The 18,371-nt window shown below is 41.6% G+C and overlaps 2 protein-coding genes across 4 annotated transcripts in view; one reads left to right on the plus strand and one right to left on the minus strand.

Moving 5' to 3' along the window:
* The window catches only part of si:dkey-202l22.3 (7 transmembrane receptor domain-containing protein), a 26,348-nt gene extending 15,365 nt beyond the window's left edge, over positions 1 to 10,983 (plus strand). Inside the window, exons 2-4 of the mRNA XM_032512122.1 lie at positions 4,849 to 5,321; positions 5,574 to 5,971; positions 7,108 to 10,983. Of these exons, the coding sequence (XP_032368013.1) occupies positions 4,865 to 5,321; positions 5,574 to 5,971; positions 7,108 to 7,335 (1,083 nt within the window). The 5' untranslated portion in view covers positions 4,849 to 4,864 and the 3' untranslated portion in view covers positions 7,336 to 10,983. The remainder of the gene's footprint in view (positions 1 to 4,848; positions 5,322 to 5,573; positions 5,972 to 7,107) is intronic.
* A 2,694-nt stretch (positions 10,984 to 13,677) lies between these two features.
* Positions 13,678 to 17,913, minus strand: gpr184 (G protein-coupled receptor 184). 3 transcript variants are annotated; one of them, XM_032512125.1, is made up of 3 exons: positions 17,663 to 17,913; positions 14,707 to 15,842; positions 13,678 to 13,933 (listed from the first exon to the last, which is right to left on the minus strand). In XM_032512125.1, the coding sequence occupies exon 2, from the start codon at positions 15,798 to 15,800 to the stop codon at positions 14,751 to 14,753; it is 1,050 nt and encodes a 349-aa protein (XP_032368016.1). In that variant the 5' UTR covers positions 15,801 to 15,842; positions 17,663 to 17,913; the 3' UTR covers positions 13,678 to 13,933; positions 14,707 to 14,750. The 3 variants fall into 3 exon arrangements, with proteins under 3 accessions (XP_032368016.1, XP_032368015.1, XP_032368017.1); XM_032512124.1 differs by lacking the exon at positions 13,678 to 13,933 and having other exon boundaries at positions 14,145 to 15,842; XM_032512126.1 differs by lacking the exon at positions 13,678 to 13,933 and having other exon boundaries at positions 14,145 to 15,855.
* Between the last annotated feature and the right edge of the window lie 458 nt (positions 17,914 to 18,371).

Consider the following 18,371-nt stretch of genomic DNA (forward strand, 5'->3'; position numbering starts at 1 on the left):
CTTTGTTGAAGGATTATCCAAGTTTATGACTTGTACGGTGACCGCGGAGGCAGCGGCGGGTGCCTGCTCCGGTGAGCATGGCTCCTCTTCGGCTAGCTCCTGGCACGTCTCCTGGCCTACATGCTCGAAATTTTCCATCGTCTTCTTCTCCTCCTAAGCCGCTTTTCTTGGCATGTTTGAAGTAGTTTACTCTTGCTGTAATGTCTGTTGATATATTTTACAGGCATAAATAATCTTAGAAGACGGCCATACGTGAATTCAGTTGAGGCTCGGTTTATTAGCTTCCAACGTGCATGCACATACATCAACTTCCTGTCCTGTTCTTCTTCGGCTCCCCTAAGCCTAAGCTAGAACAATGACACCTTTAGGTAACTACCTGTCATTACATCTCCCTCCTTGAAGATGCTGCCCCTCCTTACTAACTGGACAGTCAGTATAAACAATAAACCTTACATTAGGTAACATTACTTGTTGAAAACCAACTATCTTTCCAACTACGGACCACTATGGTTAATAAGGAAAATAACCATTCCACTTGTTCACATTTTACAGAACTTAACATTCTTTCTATCTGGTCTGTTCGAACAACAACAAAGTGCATTTTCTGCTACACATCAAACATCCCTCCCTCCTTTTTTCAATTTTAATTCCACTGAGAGTATCCCTCCTTCCACACCCCACAATCACCAGTCCAGTCTGTCTGGGGGCTTGCTCACTCTGCCAGAGCGAGTGATGGTCACAGTCCCTCGTGTAGATTCAGAAGTGTTCTGTGTTTCAGTCCCATGAGTGTCCCCAGTGTTCCTGACCTCTGGAGCAACCTGCTCAGAGCTTTCACTGAAGGGTGTGATCGGCTTGAGTGTGGACTGCAGGTGACGCCGGTTCCTCCTGTAGCGCTCTCCCTGTGCTGTCTCGACAATATAGGACCTTGGAGTAGAACTGGAGCTGTGAACAATAGCAGGCATTGTCCACTGTTTGTCTCCATCCAACTTTGTCAGTACCGGGTCCCCTGGGCTCAGTGTGGGTAGGACCCTTACTCCATTCCTACGATTATAGTAATAAGCTTGCCTTTGCTTGGCTGCAGCATCAGCCTGTCTGATCCCATCTTCATTGGGCCAGTTCGGTCTCAGATTGTCCTGTAGGGTGGGCAAGGTGGTCCTGATTTTCCTGCCCATCAGCAGTTCCGCTGGACTGACTCCTGTCGGGGATGTGGGTGTGGCTCTGTACGCCATCAGGGCTAGGAGGGGGTCTTGCTGTCTCAATATAGATTTTGCTACCTGAACTGCCCTTTCTGCCTGTCCATTACTTTGAGGATAGTGTGGACTGGAAGTAACTTGAACAAAATCATATTCCTGACTAAACTCCCTCATCTCAGCTGAAACTAGCTGGGGCCCATTGTCACTCACTACAACTTCAGGGATGCCAAAACGTGCAAATGTGGCTTTCAGCTTAGCCACAACCTGACTGCTGGTAGTTGTAGGTAGATTCACAATCTCTAGATATCTAGAGTAATAATCTGATACTACTAAGTAGTTTTGCTTCTTAAACTCACACAGATCTATACCAACTTTCTGCCATGGCCTGGATGGAGCCAGTAGCATCATATGCCTCTTTTGTGTTTTTTAACTCTCTACAAATGCCACTGCTGTTTTTTTTTGTACTGATCTTTGTCTTTAGACATTCCAGCCACTGTGTCAGTGAGACTCTTTGTTCAGGGGTAGTCTGTCTCGTTGACTCTACGTGTTCACCGGCGGCCTGAACTGTCCCATCATCTTCTTCAACTGCGTCAAACCATTCCAATAACAACTTGCCCAATCCGCCTATTATACGCCAACTCCAAAAGCTCCTCGCACCTGATTCAAGTCTTCAGACCGCACACCGGGCACAACGCGCCTGCTTCCGGAGAAAGCCTAGACTGCTGGAGCTGCCATGCTCAGTGACTGGAGCTTCGACTCGCTGTGTCACTCCTGGTGGGTTGGATGCCTACATGACAGCCCTGAGGGGTGCGCCACCTCTCATAGACAACCCGCCCCAAACAGCCGGTAGAGAGCGCATCCGGTCCGCACCTGCTAGAGGTCGCCTGGAGCGTGTTCTGCCGTGGCATGAAACGCAGAGTCCATTAACAGCCTCTTGGCACCGTGTGGGACAGCTAAGTCTTTCTGCAGAGGCACCAAGGTTGTGGTGGCCAACCACCAAGCCGTCCAGCCCAACAGGACCGACCGCCCAGCCACACGCCAGGCACTCCCATCGCCCCCTCCGCGCGCGTAGCGGAGCAGTAGCCACGGGTCCAGTGGTCCTCGTGCTGCGGAGTAGAACGCCACCCCCATAGCTGCTGGCGTCTGCGACACCATGGTAGCGTGTTGACATCATAGAAGGTGAGTACCGGAGCTGTGGCTAGTGCAGTCTTTAAGTTCCTGAAGGCCTCACACTGCAGGTCCCCACTCCACTCTGTCTCTCCTTCAGTAGCTCGTACAGTGGGTGGGCCACTGTGGATAGCTCTGGAACAAACTTGGCTAAATAGTTACCATCCCCAAGAATCTCTGAGTTCTGTCACATTTGTGGTTGAGGAAAGTTCACTATTCCTGTGACTTGTGTAGGGTCGGCCCTAACGCCTGTCTCGTCAATTAGGTGACCAGGAATCGAACTTGTCTCTGTTTGAACTTGCATTTTGCCTGGTTCAACTTGAGTCCGGCTGCTTCGATGACCTTTAACACCTCAGCCAGGCGACGGTCATGTTGCTCCTCAGTCTCTGCGTGAATCAAGATATCATCCATAAAGATCTCTGTCCCTTCTAGACCGGCTAGAGTCTCTGCCATTTTCCTCTGGAAAATCTCGGGAGCACTTGTTATTCCGAAAGGGAGACGGCGGAAGGCATATCTCCCAAACGGAGTGATGAAAGTGGTGAGCATCTTGCTCTCCTCATGCAGGGGAATCTGATAAAATCCACTCGCTGCATCCAGAGACGTGAACACCTTTGAACCAGCGAGCCTTGGCATTATTTCTTCCACTGTGGGCAGGACGTACTTCTCCCGTTTCACTGCTTTGTTCAGTTTCCTTAGGTCTGCACAGAGGCGGACCTCCCTCTTGTTGGGTTTGAGTACCGGCACCATAGCCGCGCACCATTCAGTCGGCTGTGTTACTTTTTCGATTATGCCCTCATCCTCCATGCGCTGCAGTTCCTTTTTTACCAGTGGTACCAGGGGCAGGGGTACCCGCCTTGCTGTCGGCACTGCATATGGCTGGGCATCTTCTTGCAGGGCTATTTGGACTGGCTCCGTTTTCAATAGTCCACTAGATCCAAACACACCGCTGACTTGGTCCATCCTCTTCACTAGACCCATTTCTACTGCTTCCTCTCGACCTAGTAAGCAGCTTTTTCCATCTACCACATATACTTTAAGAGAGTACTTTTCCCCCTTATGGCTGGTGGTACCCTGGAACATACCTATGCATTTAAGATTACCCCCTGGGCTTACAAAACGCGTGTCTGGAGGCTCTAGCTCAATTTTAGGACTCATCTTTCTGAATGTCCCTTTATCGATAATGGTAGCGTCGGCTCCTGTGTCAATTTTAAAAGTTACTACCACATTGTTTACAGGTAAGCCCACTGTCCATGTATCCGCTTTAACCTCCTTGTCGACTGCTCCTAGGAAGTATGTCTGTCCAGGCTGCTCACTTGTGACTTCTCTCACCGCTAAAGAACGACATTTACTGGCGGGAAAGCTCTTTGTCCGCTATTCCTACCACAAGGCGATCCCTTATATGTTCATCCCTCTAGTCCCGAACTGACAGGCTCTGCTATTCGTATAAGCCCTGATGTACATCTCCGCCGTTTCCCCGGATTGCTGGCTCCGTTGGTAGAAGCATGCACGCTCGTGATGACGTTACGTCTTGGAACAAAGTAGTCGTCAAACTTTTTTATAACCAACTCAAAGTCCTTTGCATTGTCTTCTTCCTCAAACTCGAATGAACTGAATATCTTTTCAGCTTCACTGCCCATCGCGTAGATCAGCGAACTCACTTGAATCTCGCCGTCATCTTTGTTTAGCTTCGTGGCTAACCGATACCGGAGAAATCTCTGTTTCCACTCCGGCCAGTCTGATGGGCTCTCAAACTTAAACTCACTCGGTGGGCTAAACTTCGCCATGTCTTCTGTCACACTGGGACTTCTGACACCATGTAATGTCTGTTGATATATTTTACAGGCATAAATAATCTTAGAAGACGGCCATACGTGAATTCAGTTGAGGCTCGGTTTATTAGCTTCCAACGTGCATGCACATACATCAACTTCCTGTCCTGTTCTTCTTCGGCTCCCCTAAGCCTAAGCTAGAACAATGACACCTTTAGGTAACTACCTGTCATTACACTTGCGTTTACAATTGTGTCTCTTTATATATCCTCACTCTGGAATATAATGCAGGACTTCTTAAAAAGCAACTGAGCACGAGGAAAACGCGACTGCTCACCGTGCCGCCATAACCGGAAGTCCATCCAGTCACTTCTGATTTTATATGAGCAAGTTTTAAATTAAATAATTTATTTGGCTATGCCCTTACAACAGAGGTTAATTAAATTGTATCAGAAAGCTACATTTAAAACAAAAAGATCTTTCCAGAAACATTGTCCCTGTTGCTCTGCTTTTAATCAGAACTGAAATAGTCCCCAGTTGTAAAACTGTACCTTTGTCCTCATAAAGTCAGGAGTACTAAGCCCATTTCTATTGGTGTTATTGTGCAGGTGATGCATATCAATTATTCATATCATCCCTAAAGAATATCAAATGTGAGGTTTGGTTACTTCCTGACTACTAATTGATTTATTGTTGATTACGCTCTCCCTTATTTTAAGGTTGGCCTCCAGAGACATGGATATCTTCATGGAATGGGATTTCAATGCAACGGGTAACACCAGCTATAACACAGAACAAGAAATACAAGAAGGCAGCAAAAGACTCAACCACAGTGACCCCCTGGACATGTTTGAAGGCATGGAGCTTCTTCTGCGTTTCAAACCTCTCTTCTTGCCTCTCTACTGTCTCATAGTGGTCGTGGCTGGTGTTGGAAACTCCTTCCTGTTGGCTTGCATCTTGTCCGACAAGAAACTCCACAATGCCACCAACTTTTTCATCGGTAACTTAGCAGCTGGAGACCTGCTGATGTGTTTGAGTTGTGTTCCGCTGACTGCGTCCTATGCCTTTGACAGCCGTGGCTGGGCTTTTGGGAGACCCCTCTGCCACTTGGTCCCCTTGCTGCAATGTGCCACAGTATTTGCATCAGCGCTTTCACTCACTGCCATTGCTGTGGATCGCTACATTGTTGTAGGTAAGGGACACATTATTTTTATTCATAAAAAATTTTTTAAACCCACTATTTGTAAAATTGACACTGTGACACTGTGATAGACAGCAAAGCATGCTGATTACTCCATCTCAGATGGGCTGAAATCAACACATAGACTCCACCTTCATTTGAAAAATGCTATTACACAAAAATCCAAACATGGTTACTTTATTGTATGGAATAATGTGCTGCTCTGGTGCTTTTATCTATGCTATTTTTCCCTTTCTGTCTCAGCTCACCCAGTTCGGAGAAGGATCTCTGCATGGGGTTGTGGTGCAGTGACTCTGGGTATCTGGCTTTTATCTCTAGCCCTGGCTGCACCTCCTTCTCTCTACACACGCTATCTGGACCTGCGACCCAGTGGCATTAATGTGGTAGTGTGTGAGGAATTCTGGCCACATAGTGGCAATCTGCGGGTGCTCTATTCTTGCTTCATTCTCATAACCTCTTACATGATCCCGCTGCTGTCGGTCAGCGTGTCCTACTGTGCCATCACTTTCAGCCTCAAACACTATTCAGTACCTGGGGAGCCCTCCAACAGCCAGCAGCTCTGGAGCCAAAGGAGGAAGAAGACCTTCTATCTGCTGGTGGCCTCAGTACTGGCTTTTGCCCTGTGTTGGTTGCCCCTGCAGGTAAGTCTTGGATCCAGACTGTTAGATCCTAAACTAAAGCCAAACTACGAGGCATTTTTAGGGCGACCTTCCTTCTCTCTTACTTGTTCCATGGACTTTGTGGAAGATCTTGATATGGGCGTTAGGCCTGGAGGGGAGATTGAGTTTACATTCTTCTGTAGGCATCTGCAAGCAAATTATATATTGGACAGCAGTGAAGTGAAAAGAATGAAGCTTGAGATGACAACATCTTATACATCATTAGCCACAGAACCTCATCATCAGGTATATCATGTCCACAAAACCAACATTACATCCTCAATGAGCCTAACAGATAAAGATTGCATTCTCAAAATAATGAAAGAAGGGGCCAGGGTGTACTGTACATTGTGGTAGGATTTCACAGACCTGGAGCCCGTTTCAAAAAGGCGTTTTATGAAAATTGTGTCATGCAAATTGTTGATAAATTTGCGAGTCTTACAGGGCTGTATGAGTGTCAAATATTGCATTTGTTGTGATTAGTGAAAAATGTCAAAATGAGCAAGAGGAAATTATCAAGTTATGGAGTCACTTGATATCCACACTTATTTAACAAGATGAGCCAGTAGGGGGTAGATGATTGTGTCTTTACCAAAATCCAATAACCTAAAAAAAACCTTTCTTTTACAGAGCAATTTCTTTTGTGGAAGTAATATTCGTGTTATAACAGGAAAGCCCCTTTTTTTTTAAAGAAAGTCAAATCTTACCTTAATTTAAATTATTTACCATGAGGTCTCTTATTGTGTGGTTAAAAAAAAAAAGAATTCTTTGTATATGTGAGCTACCTTAATGTTAGCCATGTAATATACTGTAAAACATAACGTAATATATCATTTTTCTTACAACATATTTCTCTAGTTGTCTTGGTTGCTATTGTTTTTAGTCATTTTAGAGTCTTTTTTTGTTATTTAGTTCTGTAAGCAGATATTGCTGTATGTATCTTGTTTTCTCCTTTCTATATGTCATGACTTGTTTCATTATTGTCTGATTAAATGTTGTTTTGGACCCCAGGAAGACTAGCTGGTCATCTAGCTGTCAGCTAATGGGGATCCTTATAATAAATACAAATACAAAATACTAATTATTAGCATTCAACCTACATGTAATTGTTTCTATAGGTGCTGAACCTGTTGTTGGACCTGGACCCAGACTTCCACATCATAGGAAAGCGCCACATAAATGTCTTACAAATCTGCTGTCATTTAGTGGCTATGAGCTCTGCATGCTACAACCCCTTCATCTATGCTTCACTGCACAGCAAGGTGCGCATGCATCTAAAAGGCTACCTCTGTCCTTGTCGCAGTCGTCAGCGGGAGATGAAGGAAAGGGCATCAACTAGGAGCTAATTTTAGACCACTGATACAACAACTGTAGCAGCACCTGACATCCAGAGTCCTGTCCTTACCCACAACTTAACACCTGCACCCCAACACCCCTGTTAATGTCTGAGGTGTCTGGGAGAAAATTAGATTGTTTCATGCTTTTCCAGCATTTTGTGTCTTCAAGACATTTGGTCCTCTCTTGTACAGTGTCACCAGAGGCAGTGTTAATCCAAGGTCACTTATGACATACAGGCGAAGAAAAAGATCCAGACCTGACTGTAGTTTAGTACAATGAAGAAGAAGATTAAGCCATTCACTGGGATCCCTGTGTTTTTTCTCGGACAGCCAAGCAGCCTTGCATGGACACTTAGCAGATCCTGCAGCTTTAAAACAGCCAGCAGTGGCACAAATACAGCCTCAGCCTGAGGGGTTTTGTAGCAGACATGCTGGATGCTGAGATCAGGGCTGGCTACAAAGGGCCTGGTTATACTTCAAAGTTAGGGGGCTGACTGAACAATGAACTCTTCTGAGCAGACAATTACAAAACAGACCCTGAGGAGGACATGCAAAAGAAGAAGAAGAAAAAAGTTACTTTTATTTACTTGCTTGTACTGAATGTCTGTGCTTCAAATATAATGTATCTCTTGTATTGCTTATCACCATCATTATAATTTATTATGTTGAAATACACATTGTCTGCTATTTTAGTGTCATCATGTGCCAATTAATCCATATGGTCTGGCTCCACAATTGAACTGTTTGCTACTAGTGAACTGTTTTAATTACCTGATGAACAAAGTCTCTGTGCTTTTTCCCAATCTGAAAAAGGACTAAAACATTGATATACTAAATACTCAGAGCATGAACAATAAGCATCACTGTGCTACCGCCATTGCTGTTAAGTTCCCGTCAGGTATGATTAATGCTTTCTTAATGCTTTCTTTGTTTGGATAAAGCCTGGGTATCAAGTCCATTTTTGAACATGCATCTTTTTAAAAGACTTGCCAAAGAACTGGCTAATTACATTTAAGCAGCATTAATTCTGTTCACTTAGCCATTCAGAGTTCTACAGTTGTATTTTTTTTATTACTATCACTGCTGCTTATGATATAAAGGATCTATTTTTCTACTGTTAACTGAAAGGGTTTTAACGATTTAATGATCATAGCTCAGGACATCTTAGCCATTAACAAACCCAACTAGCCCATTTCGAAAGGCCAAAGCCCCATTGGTTTGGTCAGCCCACTGGCAGGACTTGAAAAACTCAGTGTAGCTTCAGTGCAAGCTAATAAGCCCTAGCTGGCCAGCCAATGATGTTGCTGATGCCAAATTTGACCTTTTAACAATCACATTACTTAACTGTTTCTTGCTTTATTTAGTTGGCTTTTCTCTCTAAGTGAACCTTATGACTGCATTTCAGTTCTACACAATTAGATTTTTCCTCTGATGCTCTTTCGGAAAGGATGCGTAAAAGTTAACCTAGTTTTTTTTTTTTCATAAAAGGTCTGTACCTGAAATCCTGAGCTGGGATTTGCCCCCACATGGCTCTTAAAGACCATTCCTCAACACATGACGCACCAAAGTTTTTTTCACAGCAGCATGTACTAAATACAATACAATACAATAATAATGCAATACTAAATACAATATTAAATACAATTCATAAACATCAAAAGGTTAGCCAATTTAACCATCACCACCATTATACCAACAATTCCACAAGAATGAAAGTATAATACGTCCAAAAACATTTCCCACACCCACAAAGCCAGTTAAAGCCCCTGCAACTTGGTTTGAAATATTTAGTATTTCCGTAGGATGTTGAATATAAATGACTATAAGCAGCTATTAAAATTTAAGTTCAAGAAAAACATCCTTACAACACTCATGACTTTGTGGGTGCAGATTTGAGTGACAGTGGTGAGATAAACAAACCTCTTATCTGCCAACACATTTGATTCAGATATTGCGACATCTCTGATTGATGCATGGTCTTTTTCACTGAGCCCCGCCCACTTTAAACCAGTGAGAAGTGTTTCTCCCGCTGGCCTCGATAGACTTTACATTAGGATTATGTCATGCAAATACAAAAAGCTTTTCTTAATTTTACAAATCTAAAACATTATGGATTGCAAATTCCTTATATAAAGGGTAATTATTGACTTTTTTTTGCAATTGGAGGTGCCAATTCAACAGTTTTACAGACATCTGTTTTGGTGGTCTATGGGAAAAATTCTTTTTAACCATGCAGTGTCACAAGTGGACACTGGGTCAGAACGAATTAGCCTTTGACCATGATGATAACACAAACATATTCTAGTCACAGTTTACTTAAACTGGCCTGCACTGAAGTGTTAAAATTTAGAGGAATAATATTTTGAACAAAAGATGTCTGTGTAAGGTTGGAATATAAAGGTCCCCCACCGGAGCTCCGACCACAGGTTGAAGGTGGTAGAAGTCTTGCTTTGCCTGACCTTCCTCCACAATTCCTTTCATGCAAAATAGCCCCGGGATGGATTTAGTGGAACATGTATACGTTCAAAAGTTGTTGTAGTTGTGAAACAGAAAACTCAGATTGGACAGACCGTCTAGCTAGCTATCTGGATTTACCCTGCAGAGATCTGGGAAAAGGTCGACCATAGTTCTCATAAATTGACCGGAGTTTAAAATGGCAACACAAAGGAAACCCAAGGCAACGGATAGCCCGCCTTAATGAGTGAAATCTGGAAAAATTTCCAGCTGCAACAGAACAATCCCAGAAGTGCAACATCAAGGATATAGACTTGTGTGAGTTTTAAGTAAATGCTTTTCATGGAGTATTCATCTTTAATTTGGTTTATTACAACTTTCCAAACAGTTTAAAATTACAACACAAAGAAAGGGTAACGGATATCCGACCTAAAGGGTGTTATCCGGACTCTGATCTATGACTTACCTGTGGGCAATGTAACGTTTACATAAATCTTAACTTAAAAATATGAATTAGTGCCTATGTCCATATTTCATACAGTCTATGGCGACAATGTATCCAGCTGACTTCCTAAGGAAAACATAGATGCGACATTTTTTTCATTAGTTAAAAAGGACAAAAGTAAACAAAGAACAGACATATTGTGCCGTGTAGTCAAAGGAAACTGATTGCACTGTGGATGTAAAAATCCAATAATACAGTTATTATTATTCTGCCTCTCTCATAGTCTCATAGTCATCAGTAGAAAGCAGATGATGCCTTTATACTGAGCTGTCAGAAATCTTGCTTGTACAAAGCTGTGCAATGCAGAGTGCAAATGATAGAAGACGAATACGCACAAGAGGTATTTTTGCCCTATTTGGACCTCCAAACATGAGAGCTCTGACAATTTTTCTCGGACACTGCACTTGTTTGGATAAGTTCTGAGAGCTGCACAAACAAAACTAGAATGAGGATTTAGACATGCTTTTCCCCTGGACTCACTTAAACCACCTCAAATTATGGGTTTTGACCAAGTTTATCAAGTGAAGTTAGTGGAGTGAAAATGTGTAAAATGAAAAGAAGATATTTAAAATATATTGAAAGCAATTATTTTTGAGTGAACTGAACCATGAAATTATCACCATGACTGGACGTGTGGTATTGCTGCAGTGTAAATCCATAGTTCAGATATCATGAAGAGCATGCTAAACCTTAAAAAATAACACAATCACAAAAACGTTTTCTTGTCTTTAAAGTGAACAAAAAAATATTGTTTTGATAAATGTATGTGGTTTATTGTAATTGGCTAAATAACTGGCACTGATACATGTTTGTTTGGTAACACTTTACTTGAAGTATCTACATAAGAGTGACATGACACTATCATGAATGAACCCTATCCCTGACCCTAACCCTAACTTAACCCCTATGACACTAAAAGAAGCATCATGTCATAAAGGTTTATGACGTGTTCATTATGTTTATGACATGTTCATGGCAGTGTCATGTCCTTCTTATGTAGATATCTTTTGTTTCTTTATGTGTTTTTGTGCACGGAAATGAAAAAATTTAAAAAACATTTGTGTCTGCTTTACTTGCATGTGCAAACACACTGCAAAAGCAGACTTTATATTTAAGCAGGTGTAAATGCTATGTTCAGTTATTTTTAATTTCTGTCTTTGAATTAAAACCCGGGTGGTGAAAAATAGTGTTTTTACTTTGTAACAAAACATAAACACGAAACACTCATCACTCACCTACCTAATAAAGTGGCCACTATTGTTGAACACATACTGTACAAGAAACACAAACGTACACTCAAAAATCAAATGTCAAACATTCATGACTTATGTTTGAATAAGGTGAATCAACTCAACTGTGGCAGCCTGCATGACTGTAGTTACATTACATAGTGAAAATTAAATTTGTTTTGCTCATGAAATATCAAATCTAATGATAACTACTTTGGGACTTTTAGAATTTAGACAAATTGAGTTTGATATAGTAGGAATTAGTGTTGCATTAAAGACACACATGACAACACATCGGGCAACAGGAGAGCAGCAGTACAATGCAAATACTAATTAGAAGGGATTGGGTTATGTTTTAGGTATTTTGCTTTGTTTTTGTTCCTCCTTATTTGGTATTTTGGTTCTGTCTTGTCTCCTTGTGCTTGTGTCCCAGTTTCCTCCCCGGTCTTCTGTTGTAGTTTCTGTCTTGCATTTCCCTTTAATGTGTCTGTATGTTCTGTTTCCTGTTTTATTTTGATAGTCTGGTTTTCTGTGCTGTCTAGTCTTTCGGATTACTTCCTGTGTTTTCCCTCTCCTGTAATTACCTGATGTCTCCTACCTGTTTCCCAGCCCTTTTGTCACCTGCCTCTCGTTATCTCATTACCCAGTGTATTTAGTGTCTGTGCTCCCCTTGCCTCGTGTCAGATCCGTTTGTTTGTTTGTCTGTTCTGGCCAGCTTGTTTGTTCCTGTCAGCGCATGTTCCAGTCCCTTATTCCCTGAGGTATTTTTGCTCTTGTTTTGTGTTTTGTTTTGTTTTCTCATTTCTTATCTCTTTTGCCTTTTGGGATTTTTGATATTTTAATTTTTGACTTTGTGTTTGCAGTTGTGGATTCCTTTTTGTATACCCTGTGTTTTTGGTTAAATAAATCCTCAACTTTGAACTCGCCTGCCTGTCTCTGCACTTTGATCCTCCTTCCCTACACGTCACAGATTGCTCATCATGGAAGGGGAAATTAAAGATTACTTTATATTGATCACTGTTTTGTTTGTGTCACAATACTTAATGCTATAATAACTTAGCTAAGAATAGCTTTAATGCATTTAGACCAACCCAGCGTTTTGACTTGGAACAACTAATTGATTAAAAATAGATTTTCCAAAGTCTGGCTACAGCCTGAGATAGCTCATCAAAAGCTGAATCTAGGGGGAGAGATCTGTAATATCTTGGGTCTAATGCCACTGGATGATGGACTGCAGCTTTGGATAATTTCTTTAAACTAGACTGTTTTTATCATTTGCAAATAGGAAGTCCAATCACTTTCAAGTGCTTATTCAAAAGTCCTCAAACTTTAACTGGAAAGAGTATTTAGGTGAATTAATAGTTAAGGGAGGGAAGGACATCTTTGGGGGACCTCTTGTTAATTTGTGTAATGTATTTCTTCTTTTTTTCCACTTAACTGTCTCTGAAGCAAAGCTGTCTCCTGACCAGATGAAAACCCAAAATCTGATGTGGCAGATAAAGCTTTCCCAGCCGTGGCTGGTTTTTAAAGGCTAGCATAATTCTGTTTCCTGTTTGTCAACAAATCCCATGAGAGGACCAAAAGTAATAATGCATTAATCCATCTCTCAGTACTTTCCAATTTGCCCAAACAGTCTGTGGCCCATTTGTTCCTGAACACGTAAAACTTGAAAGGTCACAAATATGTAGTTTTAAAAAAAGTACATTCTTACAACAGGTAAGCACTGTTAGTTTATAGAAAACATTACTCAAACAGGAGTAAATCTTGCATTTGTTGTTAGGACTATTTTCAACGCAGGATTAACACATACTATGCTCCAATAAGTATTTCTTGCAGCAGGCTAATTTATGTGGAATTGACTCTGAAAATAAACTGCATTACGCGTGTCATTGATAATAAGGAAACAAATTTCTTGCTTATGGCTTCATGGCTCATTAATGATGTTTTTTAAAAATAGTTTTTGGAAAACAGAGGCACAGAGGAATAAGGCATGTCAGGCCTTGACAACACATACTACACTTCCATACTTATATAGTATAGTATAGTATAGTATAGTATTTAGTCATTCACTGGGTTTGGTCAGCTGCATATGTTATGTACACCCTGTCTCCATATACTGACCAATAACTCAGCAGTAAAGGCTTTTAAAGCAAAGAGCATGCTGGTTCTGTGCCAAGTGTTCAGTTGGTGATGTATCAATATGCACTATAGCACTATCGATGGATGAGAGAGCCGTTATATGAATAATGGATAAAATATAAAACAAAGCCAAAACAGTATGTTGTCGATTTACTTTCTCACTCCCTCTTTTTTTTCTATAACTGCCTTCACCTTTTTTAGACATTGTGGCAAATATTAGTCTCTCTCAGACGCACGCACACACACACACACACACACACACACACACACACACACAGGTCTCCTCCTGATTGCACCTTTCGCCAATGGATACATGTGCAGCACACCGCTGTGTTGGATTTATTATTAACTGCTAATGGCAAAGTGCTTGCATGGGCTTATTACTTCCCTCCCTGTGGACGTTTATAAAATGCCTGTAAATTGATCATCATGAGTTTTCTTCACAAACAACCTACAAGTCAAGCATCTGCTCAAACAACTGGTTTATTTTGTTTTACATTTAACATGTTCCACTGATACTTCGACAATAAAGGCACAAGGTCATGCTAATAAATGCCCTCTTTGTGGCATGCTTTAAAGTTAATGTACTTTTAGCTAGACCAAGGTCACACAATCACAATCTCAAAATCCTTTTATAGATGGGAAAGAAGACACAAGTGCTCTTCAACTCCAGCAGTGTCCAGCTACACATCAGAAGTGCCACTAAAGAACTCTTGGGAAGGCAGAACCTGCCTTGGAATACAATCCAATTACAGAGCTCTGAGAAGGATGCTATTCAACCCTCCTCTACTCTTTGCAGGATATGAGGAAAAAAAAGAAAAAAATAGCGACAATGTGGTTCTCTCAAAGATTGTTTGATTCTCTGTACACAAGGTGTTGATTATGGTATGTAAATTTTTCTGCCTCTTACTCGCTAACTCTGAAAATGCAGACTTACATTTAAACAACCACAAACCAGACTCAGTGTCATTGTAAAGTGTCGCCCCTCAATGATCTAATGAAAAAGAAAAAAACAGCAACATTGTGTTTGCATAATTGTGCACACACACACACACAAATGCACAGGTGCACTTATCCACCCAAATACAGCTCAAGTGTCATATTAAGTTAGTATTAGGCTTCCCTCTGTTGTTTGAAGTCAAAGCACAGTTCCCTGCCTGTGTCACTTTACGCCTCCTCCAGCACAGTTTCACCTCCTCCTGGACTCCATTACTGACCAACACATACAGCACAGGGTCCACCACGCAGTTCAGACTGGACAATGCCAGCGTACATGAGAATAAAAAGTGCATTCTTTGTTCAAACTGGCAGTAACTTCCTTGAGGATCGCTGTTGTAGAATACTAGTGAGCGTGTGAGCAGGAGAATGTGATATGGAGCAAAGCAAATTGAGAAGATCCCAATCACCCCAAAGGACAGCAGACGGACCTTCCTTTTAACGTGGGCGCTCAGGCCGGGACTCTGTCCCACAGTGGCCAGCACCCTCCAGTAGCTCACTGCCAACACCAGCAGGGGCAGCAGGAAGCCGATCCCCACTCTGAGCAGGTTGAACAGGGCGACAGGTTTCTCCATGGGGTAAGTCTCATAACAACGGTCATTGTTGTTTACATCATCATGGGGGTCAGAGAGATTGTCATTTACCAGTACCATGATATGTAGCGCCATCACTACAACATAAACAGTGGCACACTGTGCCCAGGCGTAGCATGATGTACGGTGGGTCTTGGCGCGGAGTGGGTTGGTGACCATTAGGCAGCGGTCAACGGAGATACAGCAGAGCAGGTAGATGCTGGTGTACATGTTGGAATAGTAGACAAAGCCAGCTATACTGCAGGAGATAGCACCCAGCTTCCAGTGGTGGTCCTGCATGTAATAATTGATCCAAAGGGGCATAGTGAAGATAAAAAACATGTCGGAGAGGGACAGGTTGAGCAGGAAAATGCCCAGAACGTTTTGCCGCCGCACTTGTTGGAAAATGGGGCCCAGGGTCAGCACATTAAAGATCAAACCAAAGATAAAAGCCAGGATGTAAACAGACATCAGGAAGTCACTAATGGCGCTCTGGCCAATTTGAACACACACAGTTGAGTTTGTGGTTGTTGTTGTTGTTGTTGTTGTTGGTGGTGGTGGGGTAACTGTGACGTCCATTGTTCCTTTAGTTTTCTTTTACTTTCCTGGTTAGAAATTCACCTGTAAAAAAAGACTTTCACATTAAGAGTTTGTCAGGTTGACTGACTAAAAGTGACACAGGCAATAAGGGCTTACTCAATACCATAAAAAAAATCATAGTACAGTTTGGACATCCTATTTCATGGTTCAACGAGCTAAAGAAATAACATAATTTTCCTCTGATGTTTCTGATTGTGAGATAGTTTGGATTTGATGCTTAGGCAGAGAGTCGAAGTCCACCCCCCCCAAAGAAGATACAGTTTCAGAGCTTAGTCATGCTCCCTGACGATAACACTTTGCACCCATGGTACAAATAGAAACTGTGATTGCCAACGTCATACATTTTCCTTTATGAATGACTCTCCTCTAGCCAATCACATCATTTTATGTAATGGCACAGCTACATGCCTTCAGAAAATGGATAATAACAATAAAGTATCCCTTGAATCAGTTTCTACAAAGTCAACATGTGGTTGCTATTTTTTATGTAAAAGAGCGCTCAAAGCGTTTTGAACATTTTTATATGTAGATTTTATTCTGTCAATTTCCTGTCTCTCTCTATGAAATTTGAGCATTAGGAAAGGAAACCTGTAGTCTCTATATTGTGCATATTGTTCTGCATTACAGTGGCATTCTTTGATTTTTTTTTTTCTCTCTACCTTCTGGTCTATCGCTTAGGCTTGGCCCAGCAGTGTTTACAGGCTCAGAAAGCATCTAATGCCATTAGTGTCTGGACAGAGATAGGCTCTCCCATCCAAACTCAATAATGGAGAAGCCATTTAGAGTCGGATCATCTTCAGGGAACGATAATGTTTCCATGCGTGTGTGTGTGAGTCTTAGTTTGTGTGTAAATGTGGGCACGTGCGTGCGTGTGGAAATGGGTTTGATTAAATAGTTCATTCGTGGGATTTTTTTAAACAATGCGGGTTGGGAAACTTGACTGACTGTCATCTCAGAAAGTTTTGCTCATGAATCTGATACCTTTTCTAAAAATGTTCCTTGGTTGTTTAGTCATCTGTCTGATTGCTAACCACACATCTTCCCCCTTACTAAAAATGTGCCTAAAATGTAAATAGTTTGTTCTACTTACAAGCTTTCATCTCTGCTTTTTACACTTAAAATGGGTTCTTGTTTTTGTCCTCTACCTTAAAAGTTTTCATTTTTTGTTGTATTTTTCACATAAAGCATTGTTTCTATTTTATGATATAAGCCACATTACACAGCTGGTCCAAGCTTCAGTCTGTCCTTTTATCCATCTCAGCCAACTATGTGTTTGTTTGTATTATAAATGGAAGTTATTACACAGCCTAGTCACCAGTGAGGCTTTCAAAGAGCGGTATTGTGCACATGCCAAATCTTCTTTTCCAAGCAAAAAGGAAAAATATGATATATTTGAAGTTTTATAGCTTGCCTCCCTGATACCAAAGCTGTGTTTCAAAGGTCTCACAGTCCACCTGTGCAATATATTCCTGTTATTTTTCACTATTTCTTCTTGTCAAGCTGTTCTCCTCTGCACTCTCCAGCCTGTTGAGATAAGCACTTCTGGGAGAACCACAGAAAACATTCAACCCTGCTGAAAATCAACATTTTTAGGCTAATTATTTTTTTCATTCTGACTCATACAGCCTCGAGCATGCCGCTGACAATAGTCCACATGGGATGAAAATAAAACAAGCAAAGAATCAGAGGTTTCAAACTAACTGTAGACCTTGATCTCCCTGTTTGCAAAACATTACAAAATAAATACCTGACATTGTTAACCTTTTCAGTGTTACTTTTTGTGTCCAGTATAATTTTTCAGGCATGTTAAATCCAGAACTGACAATTATTGATGTCCTCACCTGATATTTTTGGTAAGAGATGAGTCTTGATTGTAAAACAAAGCTGTCCAGTGGGTGAACAGTTTCAGACACATTCGAGAGCTGCTTCAGAGTTTGCCAGAGTTTAGTCCAAGTGTGTCAGAGGACGAGCTTCAGGAGAGACTCTTCAGAGCAGCTGACATGCAGCCAAGCCACTACACTCCCACATTGTACTCTTGAATGATTATTACATTAGATGATTATAAGCCAATATAGTAACTTCAGTGTTTTTTCTCTCTGTTTACTGTCTGGTCCTGGTTGAGATGACTTGCCATTGTTAGCCACAGTTGAAATAACATCACGAGTGAGATGAAGGGATGAAACGTAATAAAAAAAAAAGGGGGTAGGAGGGAGGTTCTGCACACGTACACAGGGGAAGTAGCGCTAAGGGTGGGGAGAAAAACCAGACTGTTATAGACCACATCCTGAGACGGAACAAAATTGAACCTCTATTAGTGTGTTGTGAGTATTCAAGAGAAATTGAAACCCTGGGGCAGACAGCCACAAGACGTGCTACATATTTGAATTTCCCCATTAAACTTTCACATTGATATGAGTCTTATCCTAGTGCAATCACTGTAAATAGGTATCATAATGGGGATATTTTCCTTTCTTCAGAACAGCTTTCTCCTCAGTTTAAATTCCTTTTGACGCAGAGTTAGGCTAATTAACTTCAATATGACTCAGTGTG

This window comes from Etheostoma spectabile, chromosome 3 (genome assembly GCF_008692095.1).
Source record: "Etheostoma spectabile isolate EspeVRDwgs_2016 chromosome 3, UIUC_Espe_1.0, whole genome shotgun sequence".
In the NCBI taxonomy this organism is placed as follows: domain Eukaryota; kingdom Metazoa; phylum Chordata; class Actinopteri; order Perciformes; family Percidae; genus Etheostoma; species Etheostoma spectabile.